The sequence below is a fragment of the Setaria viridis genome, chromosome 8, assembly GCF_005286985.2.
Source record: "Setaria viridis chromosome 8, Setaria_viridis_v4.0, whole genome shotgun sequence".
NCBI lineage: Eukaryota > Viridiplantae > Streptophyta > Magnoliopsida > Poales > Poaceae > Setaria > Setaria viridis.
In genome coordinates this window covers 30,573,519-30,588,843 of record NC_048270.2, presented here as the reverse complement: position 1 = coordinate 30,588,843, position 15,325 = coordinate 30,573,519, and the positions used below count along the sequence as shown (strand labels likewise).

Genomic DNA, 15,325 nt, shown 5'->3' with positions numbered 1-15,325 from the left:
AAATGGTAGTGTTTTTTAATCACTTTAATGTTTTCAGGTGGTGATTTTTAAATAAGTTACATATTTCATCTAGAGTTTATATTTGGATTGACAATTTTGCTTTTGATGGTGAAGGATCAAGTATAACAAGAATGCCTTGAAAATTTGGGACTTGAAACCACAAAGTGAAGTCCTATTATTTTACTACCGTAAAATAATTACATTAGTTTGTGAAAGCTCCAAACTTTCAATATTGGAGGTTGGAGATTGGTACTAGCTAGAGTGAGGAACTATCGCGCTAGCGCTTTGTCATTATGGCAGAGCGATGTATATGTCAGGAGCAAGAACAGTAAAAATTGACATTCCATTATATTCGTAATGTAAGTCACTTTCGAACAATATGTAAAGAATTACATGTAATGATAACGTTAGGATTGATCATAATACGACCATCATGAAAATTCTTTCATATGGACCATTTTTTATTAAATACTATTTTTTGAATTTGGTAGTCAAATTGTCACCTTCAAGATGGGTCAAATTGTCACATTCAAGATGGCACCAATATCCCCATTTATTTATATTTTGTACAAGGAGAAGGGAGCCGTAGGTGGAGTTGGTGGTTAAGGCGTAGCATCACAAGCATGAATCTTGGTATCTTGGGGTTTTCAAAAGCACTAGTGCTTCATGCCTTTATCCTTAAGAATTGTATAAAGAGTCGCATCGCAAGCATAAACTTGTTCTACCTCCTTTTTGTTTTCATCGGTGTTCTACTTTTAAACAAGAGGAATGTTTTTTCGTCTTTGAAGTGCCGTGAACACTTTCATTACATTGTATATGACAGCATGGCATTTGATAACTAGTGCTAATCCAACATATTTATAAGCACTGATTGAAGACCTACTTACTAGTGTATTTTACAAACAAAAAAGAGAGAAATATATTGAAATATGTCATTCACGTTTTTTTTACTTAACAAGCCAGGGCAAAAATGAGAGTTGAGGTTCCTCAAAAAAAAAGGGAGAGTTGAGGTAAAACCAACAAGAGGCCAACAAAATTATTACAGAAAAAGGGCAAACAATTTCAAGTAATACGACCTCATACCACAAAATGAATCTACAAGTTGCATTAATGTATTGCAACAATCCTAGGATATCCAACGGCATACAAATCAAATATACACAAGACTGGGAAATGTAAACATGAACAAAATATCAAGCAATATACATGGCATGCTCAATGACAAGCTGAAAAAAATGGATGTCTACTCAGGAAACGATAACCCCATGACTCGACGCTTTGAGAGATTCAACTTTCAATGAAGCACACACCCTGACTATTCACAGAACTGCAAGAAGGAAATAAATAGGCAAAATGCACAACCCGATCAACCATGGACTGGGACTTCATTCGAAGCGACCAATGGGGCAGCCAGATCAGGTCCTGTTGCTTCTCCAACGCCATGTTCGACAGTGAGCTCTTCTGGAGCAGAAGGTTGTGTAGGGGGGACTTCAACTGGGTTGTCTTGCACTTGCGCAGCCTTTGCCCTTGAAACCTTAGATTTCGAGTTTGAGGTTTTCGGTTTTGTAACCATAGGTCTTGGTTCAGCCTTTGCAGTCCCAGACACTTGGGATGTAGTTTTTGTGACTGATCTCTGGACAGGTTTTCTAGCAGGAGCCCGAGGTTTGTTGTTTTCCGCAACTTCATTTACCCTGGCAGAATTCGCAGTGCTCCGTGGACTCTCACATGATACAGAACCATCTGCAGAAGCAGCAGTAGCAGAACTGGTTGGCTTGTGCCGCCCAAGCTTTGGTGACCTCGCACGTGTTGGGGGAATCTGCACAACCAGTGTATGAGAAACTGTTTTTAAGGTGTGCCAAATTACTAATGTGTCAAGAAAATGTGTACAGGAACATAATATTCAGGAAGCTTAATCAATATTTTTGATCCAACCTAGCAGATACACACACGAGACAAAACATTGAAATATCAATAAATCGGAAATTGAATTTCAACACACTGTGAAACCGTGCATACAGTGGAGAAATGAAATGAAACATGAATGACTTGATAAACTTGTAGAAATAAACAAACTTTGTCACTTGTAAGTTGTAACATTATATCTTCCTGTGAGATGGAAGGGACTGATTTCACTAACATACATCTCATTGACATGAACATGTCATGGTCTGAAATCCTACATTAAGGTGCTTCAGCAACTGCAAATCTTAATCTTTATGATTATCTGATAACAAATTCAATCATATCTGGATGAAAATTGTTATAGAAAACAATTCAGGTAATCAAATATATGAAAGAAATGTGAAAGGTATACTGCCTTAATGAATTAGTATAAGGCATATAGAGATAGATGACAGTGACTCCACCAATTTAATAGCAAAGATCTAGAATCGTAAGGATTTTCTTATCAGTAATAGACCGTTCACAAATCAAAAGGACACAATGCATATGGAAATTTATCAAACCATGCCCAATGTGAACCTTTCTATTAAAAGAGGAAAAATAGGATGTACTTAAATTATATGAAACCATTTATTTGAAATATACAAAGCAACCTCAGTAAATCAAGTAGATCAACTTAGTACCTTTTTCAGCTCAACTTTAGGTGGCTGCTCCTTGTAAAAGCTTGGCATAGGTGTAGCTTTAAATGTCAGGCTCTTCCTCAGCAGTTTGATCTCAGCTTCTTGACTCTCCTGAGTGTGTGTAGATTAATTTCAGAAATGAAACATGCAAATATCCCAAAGGTTTTATGCAAATAATACAAAAGCAATTCCCACCTTAGATTTTTCCTGCAAATTTGTTTGTTCAAGCTCCTTTGCATGGATTTTTTCTTCAAGCTTTTGGAAGAACTGGGTGCAACAAACAACTAAGGCCCTTCAGTAAAAGAAAAGGGAAACGCAACCAAGTATGTAGTACTACACAATACCACCGTGGAAACTGTGCTCACCTCCTTTCGCTTCTCAGCACGCTGCTCCAATCTGAAACTGAAGGCAGCGGCGGCAATCTTGCGAGCTGCTGCACGGGGAGTATTGGTACTTCTGCAACATGACACGGAATGATGACATTGGTAATGATACCACGGGGAAGAATAAATAAGTGACTATCACTCTCTCATGAAGAATTACTTACGATGTGGTGGAGCGCACATCGTCCTCTGTTTTTCCTGGCTGCACTTGTTTCAATGGTTTGGCGGTGTTCTCATGTGACCTGATACCCAGCATCAAGAATTTCAGCAAAAGAAGGAAAACGCCCAGCCTTAGCCTTTGATGAAATCATATTTGTAACAGCTCTGATTAGTCAATCTATTGTGACAACGACATTAATTGAATCATTTCTAGTAAGCATCGGAAACGGGCTCAAGACCGAACATCCAAACAACCCACATTAATGGTGTGTTCTATTTAGAGACGATAACTGAAATTACAACAACGCAAAAGGGGAAAAAAACGCACGGCCCAAATCTGGATTGGTAGTGGTCCAGCACTTACTCTTGGACTGCAGGAGTTGCATCATTTGGCGCGGCCGCATCCACTGATCCAGACTTGACGGGCTAAGTCAAAGACAATTGGACCAAGTCTTACCACAAGGCAACTAAAAATAGGCAAAAAAGACGCCAACTTCAAGTGAAAGATCAGTCAAAGGAAGCATCTTTACCATCGCCCGGCGAGCGACAACAGGCGTTCGTGCCGAATTCGCCTTCTTCTCCGCTGCCCGTCCTGCAAGCAATTGAATCCCATCCCCACAATTCAGCAAACCCGACAGATGGCAACCCCATCGCTGTCGAAACGAAGAGCAAATAGAAACCAACCTGACGCCGCCTCTGATCCGTTGGCCACGGCAGCCTTGGCTTGCTTGGGCGTGGTAGCCACCGCCGCTGCGGCCGCGGCCTTCTTGGCGCCGCCGCTCGGCCCCCGCGCCGGGAACGAGGCACTCTGCGAGAGGACCCCGGGCTTCTTCCCCTTGGCCGCGGCGGCGGGCACCCTGCCGTTGGGCAGCTTCCCCTTCCGCGCCACGGCGGCGTCCCCGGATCCAGCCTTCTGCAGACAGAGCGAACACCCGGGCGTCAGTGGCTGGCGGATCACACTAACCCCGTACGCGCGGCGGGCGAAGGCCAGGGAGCGGAATTCACCTTGGCCGGCGCCTTGGCCGTTGCCGGCGCCGCATCCTCGGCCAGCGGTACCGCCGCGCTGGCGGCCTCAGATCCGCCCTCCGCCGCCTCTTGCACGGCGGAGAGATCCTCCCGATCGCCGGCGGGCTCCCCGTCAGCCGCCGCCGTGACGACGAGGTAGCCCTCCGCCGCTTCCACCGCGCCATTCTCCACCGCCGCGGCGGCGGCGGCAGCATCTCCGTCCTCCATCGCCGGCCGCGCGCGCAGATCCGCGCCCCCGAGATCCTGCCCCGGATCGCCCGCTGCGCGCCGCAGCCAGCCACCCGCCTGCGACCGCCTACCTACCTACCAGCCAGCCAGCCAGCCTACCACGGCGCGGGCGGAAGGAAGGCGGGGCGCGGGGGGGCTCAGCAGTGCGGGAGCGCGGGCGCCATCGCCGCTGGGGAGTGGAGGGGGAGGGAGAGGGCGGAGGCAACCACCAGGCCACACCCACCCACCCACTGATGGTGCCGGGCTGGCTGGCAGCGGGGCGGGAGAGACGGAGGAGGAGTTGGTGCGCGGCTGGAACGGAGTGGACTCGTGGGGAGACGCGACGTTACGGGGTGTCGTGGTGGACCCCCCCGCCCCCCCGCGCGTGACCGTTCCCCCCGCGCCCGAGCGCTCGGACGGTTCTGCCCCTCCCGCTCCCCTCACGTCTCGCCGTTCCGAGCAGCCCTCTCCCCCGTACGGGACGGTACACGCGACCGTATGTGCGGCATGGGATGCAGAGAAGCGACGATTTCGCACCCATACGGGATCAGGGGCGGCTGCCGTGGTGCCAGAAATTCCACGGGAACGGGGAACCTACGGTGGCAGCCAAGGTACCGCAGAAATGTAGAGGCAACTACGGTCCTCGTTCGTGTTTGTACCGTAGAGATTTTGAGTAACCTTTTTGCGGGTGGTGGGTGCTTAAGGAGAAGAGAACAACCACGCCAACGCTCTCGTTGAATTGCAGCAACACTTGACATTATTTGTGTCGTAGCGCTGCACACGTGGAGGGGTAACACACATTCCAACACACACTTCTTGTGCACGCTAGACTTACAAACTATACACGTACAACATTTTTCCAGATATCGATGAAGTATCATTATAACTCCATATATATATAGACGATATGCATAATTAAATTTGGAAATGAATTCCAGTGCAACTGTAACACCCCAAGAAAAACAAACGCCACCTTAGGATGCTACTAAGCCACACCGGACAAAAGGGACAGATTTTGACAGCATCTTCCCTAAATCAGGAACACCGCGGAAGCAAGAAACAATAAGATATGAAAATGGATAAAGCACACTAACATAAATAAAAGATCCTAACATGAAATTCAAACGATTAAGGCAAGGTTTAACAAAGCTTAACCATCATTAAGCAACAAATAGACTCTCATAGAGAAGGACTTAAATATTACAGTAACACACTAGAGGATTTTGATTAAAGAGAAGTGTGTGACGTGCTGCTACTTCCCAACCCCCAAGCAAAGCATCCATCCATCAAGTACCTGAGAGGGTAACAAAAAAAATAGGGGTGAGATATAAAATCTCAGCAAGTAACTAGCTTTAACAAGCTATTTAAACTACAAGTTCATTAGACCATGGTTTAACTATTATCAGTAAGTGTATCTCCTCAATGAATAATAATAATAATAATAACTCCAACACCCTCATACATAAATAAAACCAATTCGTCACCAAACCTTGGAGAAAATTCACTTCTCACCACCACTGCCAAATAAATACCATAGAAAACCGATAGCACCCTAAATGCAAATGCAATGCAAATGCCATGTCTCCTGCCTTCATACTCAACAAAGTATGAAGCTGCACCGTTATGCCCAATAAACGATGCTGTACCGGTACGGTCGCGGCTATCAAGCGGCGAATTAACTCCATATGCCATGCATTGTGATGCAATGAAATGCAATGCCAAGACAGATCGCACAAAGAGAGTATACACCGCATATACCAGATAAGTCTCTCCTCATTTGACAACATAATCCTCATCATAATTATGCTAACAAGAGCCATTACTAAGTCATAAAGTAAAGAATAAGGCATATGTAATAACAACAGTAAGATGTGCATAAACTTGTAATTGAATGGATGATATTGGATAAGTTATCATTCTGAAATTTAAAGTGGAGGTAGAAAAAATAGCAAATTAAAGCTTGTAGCAACCACCGCTACGTTACTTGCCTCCCAATGAAGGAGATAGCCGCTCTAAGCGTGATCCGGAGCGTTACCACCTGTTTTGACACAATAAGATCAGAACATATCCTCAACACAACCATGTGCACACAGCAAGTAAAGCACCCATATAGCCCAACCCGTCAAACAAGCGACGATGGTAAACATCACCTAGGTTAACCGCAGCAGTGCTGCTTCACTTTTTTGTATCTTTAAAATTACAAAAGATATGACAGCAAGCAAATACATCTTAGAAAACTAAGGGAGAAATCTTACAACTTTGTTCAGATCCTTTATTTTTAGCATAATCCAAAGAGGGGTAAAACTGCAGTTGAATGTGAAGTACAGAATCTGTCTGAAATTTCGGGCAGCAGCATACAAAAATTCATATCTCCCAAACCCCTTGTCCAAAAATTCTAAAATTTTGTCAGGACATATATCTCTGAGAAACCTAAAACTTTGTTATTATGGGTTTCCACGAATTCCATCCTTAAGATCATCTAATACATCTCTGAACATCTGCTGTCAAAAATCTGGACATTCAGAAACAGCGTCCAAACAATATTCAATAACTGAAGGTATACTCCGCCAAAAAATATGAAACTTGGACAGCAGTTACATCTCATAATTCTATACAACTTTTGTATGATCCACTTTTGGAGGAGAAATCGTTTAGGTCACCAAAACTACAAGGACAGCAGCACTGCCCGAGCTACAGGACAGCACACCTTAAATCGACCTTCAAACCGTGTTTTCCCCAACAAATCCACTAATCCTCAGGACCAAGAACCTCCTAAAAACATCAATTAGCAGATCTAAAGTGGATTCACCTCACCTTGGTCGTTCCCCAAACCCTAGGGCAGCGGGAAGATATGGGGAAAGGACCGATCTACATGGAAGATGCACCTTTCTTGCTCCTCTTGTTGTCCTCGATCCGTTTTGCTAGTTCCCCCCAAGGGTTTGCTGCTGTAGAGGGGGAATTTAGGGAGGGGAAGCCATGGGAGAGCAGGGAAGGAGGAAGAAACGTGAGAAGGAAGAGAGGACCGGTCTGGATAAGATGGGAGGGGGGCAACGGGCCAGGGAAAAGGTTGGGCTGGCTGGGCCTTTGATTTTTTTTTTTAGTGTGTTACATTCTCCCCTCCTTTAAAGAATTCGTCCCCGAATTTAACTACTCAAAGGTATACCAACTTGATAAATTAAAACTTACCGCTCTCAAAGAGTTGTGGGTACTTCTTGCGCATTTTGTCCTCGAGCTCCCAAGTCGCTTCACGCTCCGACTGATTACTCCATAGAACCTTGACATATTTGATGGTCCTCTTTCTCATGACTCGCTCGGATGAGTCTAAGATACGTTCTGGGTGACATTCCACAATTAGATTTGGCTCCACAATAAGTGGCTCCAAATCAATCTTGTGCTCAGGATCCCTCAAATATTTTCTTAACATAGATACATGGAAAACATTGTGCACTTGCTTCAATGATTCTGGAAGCTGCAAGCGATATGCCAAACTGCCAACACGGGCTGTGATCACAAACGGACCAATGTACCTTGGGCTAAGCTTTCCTGTGGTGCCAAACCTCACAACACCTTTGGTTGGCGATACCCTAAGAAGAACATGGTCACCCACTGCAAACTCTAGATCTCGCCTCCTCACATCAGCATAACTCTTCTGCCGGCTCTGAGCAGCCAACAGATTCTGTCGTATCTCCCGCACCTTTTCAGATGTCTCTCGGACCCAATCTGGACCAATCAAAGATCTCTCACCCAAAGTTTCCCAGCATATGGGAGAAATACACTTCCTACCATACAAAGCCTCAAATGGAGCCATCTTGATACTAGCTTGATAGCTGTTATTATAAGCGAACTCTGCCAAAGATAGATGATCCTCCCAACTACCTTTCCATGAAAGAACACAAGCACGAAGCATGTCCTCTAAGGTCTGAATAGTCCTCTCCGACTGACCATCAGTCTGAGGGTGGAAAGCAGTGCTAAGAGTCAAATTTGTGCCCAATGCACTATGCAAGCTTCGCCAAAAGTTAGACACAAACTTGGGATCTCGATCAGAAACAATGGACTTTGGCACACCATGAAGCCTTAGCACTTCTCTCATGTATAAGGGAACCAAATCTGGTGCTGAACTAGTTGACTTCATCGGAATGAAATGTGTAGACTTAGTGAGTCTATCCACAATAACCCATATGGCATCTCTCCCTCGAGGTGAGCGAGGTAACCCGACCACGAAGTCCATGGTGATATGTTCCCATTTCCACTCAGGGATCTCCAAAGGCCGTAATAAACCCGCAGGCTTTTTATGTTCTGCCTTAACTTGCTGACAAATTCCACAAGATGCTACATATTTGGCAACATCAACTTTCATCCTTTTCCACCAAAAATTTTTCTTTAAATCCCGATACATCTTGGTCTCACCAGGGTGAATTGTGTAAGGTGTTCGATGTGCCTCCCTAAGTATATCCATCTTCACATCAGAATTTTGTGGCACACAAAGACGCCCTCTAAAGCGAATAGCACCATGTTCATCTATGGTGAACTCCCGTGGTCTACCCCCTAAAATTCTCTTTCGAACCTCTTGAAGCAAACGATCATGTTGTTGAGCCTCACGCACCTGATCAACTATGGGAGACTGAATAAGCATTTGAGTCTCTTGATGTGCAACGCCCGCATAACAAAACGAAACCCCCATGCGATCCATATCAACAATCAAGGACATCACTGTCTTAGGAACACCTGTCCTACTAAGAGCATCTGCCACCACATTTGCCTTTCCTGGATGGTACTGGATAGTGAGATCATAGTCCTTAATCAATTCTAACCATCTCCGTTGCCTCAAGTTGAGTTCTTTTTGTGTGAAAATATATTTGAGACTTTGGTGATCTGTAAATATATCACATGACTCTCCATAAAGATAATGCCTCCAAATCTTTAGAGCAAAAATAACTGCAACCAACTCTAAATCATGTGTGGGGTAATTTTGCTCATGCTTCTTCAATTGCCTTGATGCATAAGCAATCACTTTACCTTCTTGCATAAGCACACAACCAAGCCCGATTCGAGAAGCATCTGTATACAAAGTGAAGCGTTTGCCGCTCTCAGGTAATGTCAATATAGGAGCATTCACTAACTTATTCTTTAGAGTTTGGAAACTGGTCTCACACTCTTTAGTCCATATGAATGGAACACCCTTCTTAGTGAGATTAGTCATTGGCTTAGCAACAATTGAGAAACCCTGCACGAAACGCCGATAATAACCTGCAAGCCCAAGAAAGCTCCGAACTTCTGTTACATTGGTCGGTCTTTGCCATTCCACCACTGAGGCAACGTTTTTAGTATCCACCTTAATGCCATGTTGATTAATGACATGACCAAGGAAGCTCACTTCAGAAAGCCAAAATGCACATTTCTTCAACTTTGCATAGAACTTGTTCTTCCGGAGTGCATCCAAGACAAGACTGAGATGAACCTTATGCTCCTCCTCTGACTTGGAGTAAACTAAGATATCATCGATGAATACCACAACAAAAACATCCAAGTACTCATGCAACATCCTGTTCATGGCCTCCATAAAAACAGCAGGGGCATTTGTTAGTCCAAAAGACATAACCACATACTCATAATGCCCATACCTGGTATTAAAAGCCGTCTTCTCAATATCCTCTTCCTTGATACGTAGTTGATGGTAACCAGATTGCAAGTCAATCTTAGAGAATACCTTGGCACCTCTCAATTGATCAAAGAGAGCATCAATACGAGGCAAAGGGTACTTGTTCTTGATTGTTACTTGATTAAGTGCTCGATAATCAACACAAAGTCTTTTAGTGCCATCCTTCTTTTCTACGAACAAGACTGGGGCAGCCCAAGGTGACGTGCTTGGTCGGATAAACCCTTTAGCAAGAAGTTCATCCAATTGCTTCTTTAACTCCACCTGCTCCACAGGAGCCATCTTGTATGGTGTCTTATATATAGGTTGCGTTCCAGGAACCAACTTTATGTGGAAAATAGCCTCTCTTTCAGGAGGCAAACCTGGGAGCTCATCTGGGAAAACATCTGGATAGCGACAAACCACTAGAATATCATCCACTCGCAAGGGAACCTCCTGATCACCACTCATCACAAAAAGAATACCAGTTTTTTGTGTCCATCGATTAGGAAATAACTGACACAACAAGGAGATAGAGTACTTCAAACCACTCCCTTGAAAGATCATCTCTCGTCCTGATGGTGCTTGCAAAGTGATTGTTTTCCAGAAACAAGAGATAACGGCCTTATACTGGGAGAGCCAGTCCATGCCAAGAATCACATCAAAAGGCTCCAACGGAATCACCACTAAGTTAGCAATAAAATCCTCATCCGCAAGAGTGACAACACAGCCTGGACAAACTATAGAACTCGAAACAAGCCCTCTAGCAGAACTAACAATGATAGCCTCCCCAATCCTTTCAACAAAAAGACCCAAACGACCAACAAAAGCCTCTGAGATGAAAGAGAAACTAGCTCCAGAATCAAAAAGAGCATGAGCATCATAAGAATCAACTGAGATGATACCTGTTACCACGTCACCACGATCTCTAGCGTTAGTGGCAGGCATAACATATGCCCCTGGAACGCCAGACGAAGAAGAGGCACCCGAAGTAGGACCCGTCGGAGTGGGAGCCCATGGAACCATGGGTGCTGAAGGAGTAGCATGGGGCATCCAGTAAGCCCCAGTCTGAAGTGTAGGGGCAGCTGATGGAGTCACCGGTGGCGCTAGCAAGTACTGAGGTGTAGGGGCAGGTAGGTACTGCTGCGGTGGCGGTGCAAGTAGGTGCTGCTGCGGTGGCGGTGCAGGTAGGTGAGGAGTAGAAGATGCAGCCGCCATCATATGGAATGCACCATTGGGAGCTGAAGAAGACACTAGCTCCCAACGAAGCTTGGCATCAGGATTCTTCCTACAAACCACGTCCTTGTGATCTTGACCACAAATAGAGCACTTGCCGGACCATCGGCACTCTCGAAGACGATGCGCATCTCCACATTTGAAGCACACCATCCCCGTGCCAGGTTTGGGAATGGCACGATACTGAGGAGTACTCCCTCCTGGAGTACGAGACTGAGCTGAACCACCACGGTACGGCTGGTGACGCTGAAACTTGCCCTTCCTATGAACATGACCACCAGAATGGACCTTCTTGTCACCCTGACCACGAGACTGGTCACCACTCAAAGACTTATTTAGATCAGCTGTGACCTGAAGCTGCATCTCAACTCCCAAGGCTTTCTCTACCATGGAGCGAAAGTCTGTGACTTCAAAGGCACCCAACACATGGCGAATTGAAGGCTTAAGGCCTTGACGAAATTGCCTTGCTTTCTCTGCATCATCATGGGCCACATGTGGAACAAAGCGAACAATCTGGTTGAACCCCACCTCATACTCAGCCACTGTCTTCCTTTCCTGCACATAGTTATTTAGCTCAATTTTCATCTTGTCCAGGAAGGTCACTGGGTAAAACCTCCTCTCAAACTGCCTAACAAACTCAGGCCAAGTTAAAGAACCATGCGCAGCCGTGCGAGCTGACTGCACACCCTTCCACCAAATCTGTGCCTCACCCTTTAGTAATTGTGCCCCATAACGAACACGATCATGAGCTGACACCTCAAAAGCTTCCATCTTATCCTCCACATATGACAACCAATCAGCAGCCTGAATAGGAGTACCACTGCCATCAAAACTATCGAGCTTCATGCCAACCCACTCTCTCAGCGAGACACCACTCTCAGGGCCAACTGGGGCAGCAACTTCCTGAGTAGAGGTAGTAGGATTAGGTTGTGCTGCACCCGCACGAGCAGCCTGCCTCAAAGTCCTCATCTCATTTTGCATCTCACGCATTGCGGCAAGTAATTCTGCTTGACTAGTGCCATCAGCTTGGGCACCGCTCGCTGGTCGTGCCCGACCTTGCTTCTTAGGCGGCATAACTGCAGCCACCACAAGACACAACCAACACAAATATCAAGCTCCAACAATTTAAAGTATGCATAAAGACAAAATAATCCATACACACCAATGTACCCGTACCCAACCTACAAGTGCAAGTGTGTCAAATTAGACTTTATTTTTTCCTAGGATTAAATTAACCTAAGCTCTGATTACCAACTGTAACACCCCAAGAAAAACAAACGCCACCTTAGGATGCTACTAAGCCACACCGGACAAAAGGGACAGATTTTGACAGCATCTTCCCTAAATCAGGAACACCGCGGAAGCAAGAAACAATAAGATATGAAAATGGATAAAGCACACTAACATAAATAAAAGATCCTAACATGAAATTCAAACGATTAAGGCAAGGTTTAACAAAGCTTAACCATCATTAAGCAACAAATAGACTCTCATAGAGAAGGACTTAAATATTACAGTAACACACTAGAGGATTTTGATTAAAGAGAAGTGTGTGACGTGCTGCTACTTCCCAACCCCCAAGCAAAGCATCCATCCATCAAGTACCTGAGAGGGTAACAAAAAAAATAGGGGTGAGATATAAAATCTCAGCAAGTAACTAGCTTTAACAAGCTATTTAAACTACAAGTTCATTAGACCATGGTTTAACTATTATCAGTAAGTGTATCTCCTCAATGAATAATAATAATAATAATAACTCCAACACCCTCATACATAAATAAAACCAATTCGTCACCAAACCTTGGAGAAAATTCACTTCTCACCACCACTGCCAAATAAATACCATAGAAAACCGATAGCACCCTAAATGCAAATGCAATGCAAATGCCATGTCTCCTGCCTTCATACTCAACAAAGTATGAAGCTGCACCGTTATGCCCAATAAACGATGCTGTACCGGTACGGTCGCGGCTATCAAGCGGCGAATTAACTCCATATGCCATGCATTGTGATGCAATGAAATGCAATGCCAAGACAGATCGCACAAAGAGAGTATACACCGCATATACCAGATAAGTCTCTCCTCATTTGACAACATAATCCTCATCATAATTATGCTAACAAGAGCCATTACTAAGTCATAAAGTAAAGAATAAGGCATATGTAATAACAACAGTAAGATGTGCATAAACTTGTAATTGAATGGATGATATTGGATAAGTTATCATTCTGAAATTTAAAGTGGAGGTAGAAAAAATAGCAAATTAAAGCTTGTAGCAACCACCGCTACGTTACTTGCCTCCCAATGAAGGAGATAGCCGCTCTAAGCGTGATCCGGAGCGTTACCACCTGTTTTGACACAATAAGATCAGAACATATCCTCAACACAACCATGTGCACACAGCAAGTAAAGCACCCATATAGCCCAACCCGTCAAACAAGCGACGATGGTAAACATCACCTAGGTTAACCGCAGCAGTGCTGCTTCACTTTTTTGTATCTTTAAAATTACAAAAGATATGACAGCAAGCAAATACATCTTAGAAAACTAAGGGAGAAATCTTACAACTTTGTTCAGATCCTTTATTTTTAGCATAATCCAAAGAGGGGTAAAACTGCAGTTGAATGTGAAGTACAGAATCTGTCTGAAATTTCGGGCAGCAGCATACAAAAATTCATATCTCCCAAACCCCTTGTCCAAAAATTCTAAAATTTTGTCAGGACATATATCTCTGAGAAACCTAAAACTTTGTTATTATGGGTTTCCACGAATTCCATCCTTAAGATCATCTAATACATCTCTGAACATCTGCTGTCAAAAATCTGGACATTCAGAAACAGCGTCCAAACAATATTCAATAACTGAAGGTATACTCCGCCAAAAAATATGAAACTTGGACAGCAGTTACATCTCATAATTCTATACAACTTTTGTATGATCCACTTTTGGAGGAGAAATCGTTTAGGTCACCAAAACTACAAGGACAGCAGCACTGCCCGAGCTACAGGACAGCACACCTTAAATCGACCTTCAAACCGTGTTTTCCCCAACAAATCCACTAATCCTCAGGACCAAGAACCTCCTAAAAACATCAATTAGCAGATCTAAAGTGGATTCACCTCACCTTGGTCGTTCCCCAAACCCTAGGGCAGCGGGAAGATATGGGGAAAGGACCGATCTACATGGAAGATGCACCTTTCTTGCTCCTCTTGTTGTCCTCGATCCGTTTTGCTAGTTCCCCCCAAGGGTTTGCTGCTGTAGAGGGGGAATTTAGGGAGGGGAAGCCATGGGAGAGCAGGGAAGGAGGAAGAAACGTGAGAAGGAAGAGAGGACCGGTCTGGATAAGATGGGAGGGGGGCAACGGGCCAGGGAAAAGGTTGGGCTGGCTGGGCCTTTGATTTTTTTTTTAGTGTGTTACAGCAACACCTAAGCCGTCCTAGGAAATCAAACTCGGTCGAGTGCGCTCCTCACCGAGATGCGTCACCATTGTGCTACCAGTACGTTTGCAACTGATTTTATGATTTGAATTGCTAGAGATTTCGGGACTACTTAACTCACGCACGGTGCTTGGTTCCTAATGAGGTTGTGACGGTGATAGTTTTTCTTTCAAAAAAACTGTACGTGGCGCCGAAATCCAACGTCTAACTTGCGGCGCACATGTGGCATGGCCAGTGGTGGCCGGGAAGCAAACACGCTCTTAGTTACGAACGTGCTTTCGAGTTTAGCCCAACCCATTCACATGAACTCAACACAACCGTAGCTCGACACTCTCAAATGCCCAACCCACCATACGCGCATGCAAAAGAAAAATCGTGTGACGGTGAGTCGGTGACATGAACGTACCCTAACATGATCACACACGCGAAGAAAATGTAACGTAGTACGGCCATGCATCGCGAAGAAAACCACCCGGCGGCTTGCATCGTCAATCGTCCTTGCAAGAGCAGTAAAGTGCCGACGTCGGGATTCGGGGAACAATTGTCGCGGCCCCGCATCTTTCCCCGCGCCCGTCACCAACGACGACGAGGAACTCACCAGGGGCAGTATCGTCCGAGCCGACCCCGTCCGCCTGTATACGCCGTCGCCTCGCGCCACC

The 15,325-nt window shown here is 44.9% G+C and overlaps 1 protein-coding gene across 1 annotated transcript; it reads right to left on the bottom strand.

The window, feature by feature from the left end:
- Window positions 1–1,011: 1,011 nt before the first annotated feature.
- LOC117833106 (uncharacterized) lies at window positions 1,012–4,660 on the bottom strand. Its single transcript, XM_034712495.2, has 9 exons — window positions 4,130–4,660; window positions 3,809–4,037; window positions 3,655–3,716; window positions 3,489–3,550; window positions 3,130–3,207; window positions 2,948–3,038; window positions 2,778–2,849; window positions 2,586–2,693; window positions 1,012–1,816 (listed from the first exon to the last, which is right to left on the bottom strand). The coding sequence occupies exons 1-9, from the start codon at window positions 4,355–4,357 to the stop codon at window positions 1,367–1,369; spliced, it is 1,380 nt and encodes a 459-aa protein (XP_034568386.1). The 5' UTR covers window positions 4,358–4,660; the 3' UTR covers window positions 1,012–1,366.
- Between the last annotated feature and the right edge of the window lie 10,665 nt (window positions 4,661–15,325).

What these genes read in the sequence shown, in the direction of transcription:
- LOC117833106 (XM_034712495.2), bottom strand. Translation starts at nt 4,357, where the DNA reads ATGGAGGACGGAGATGCTGCCGCCGCCGCCGCGGCGGTGGAGAATGGC. An exon ending in GCAACTCCTGCAGTCCAAGA is followed by an intron (nt 3,208 to 3,488) that starts GTAAGTGCTGGA and finishes GCTGGGTATCAG; the next exon opens with GTCACATGAGAACACCGCCA. An exon ending in ATTTGCAGGAAAAATCTAAG is followed by an intron (nt 2,694 to 2,777) that starts GTGGGAATTGCT and finishes ACACACACTCAG; the next exon opens with GAGAGTCAAGAAGCTGAGAT.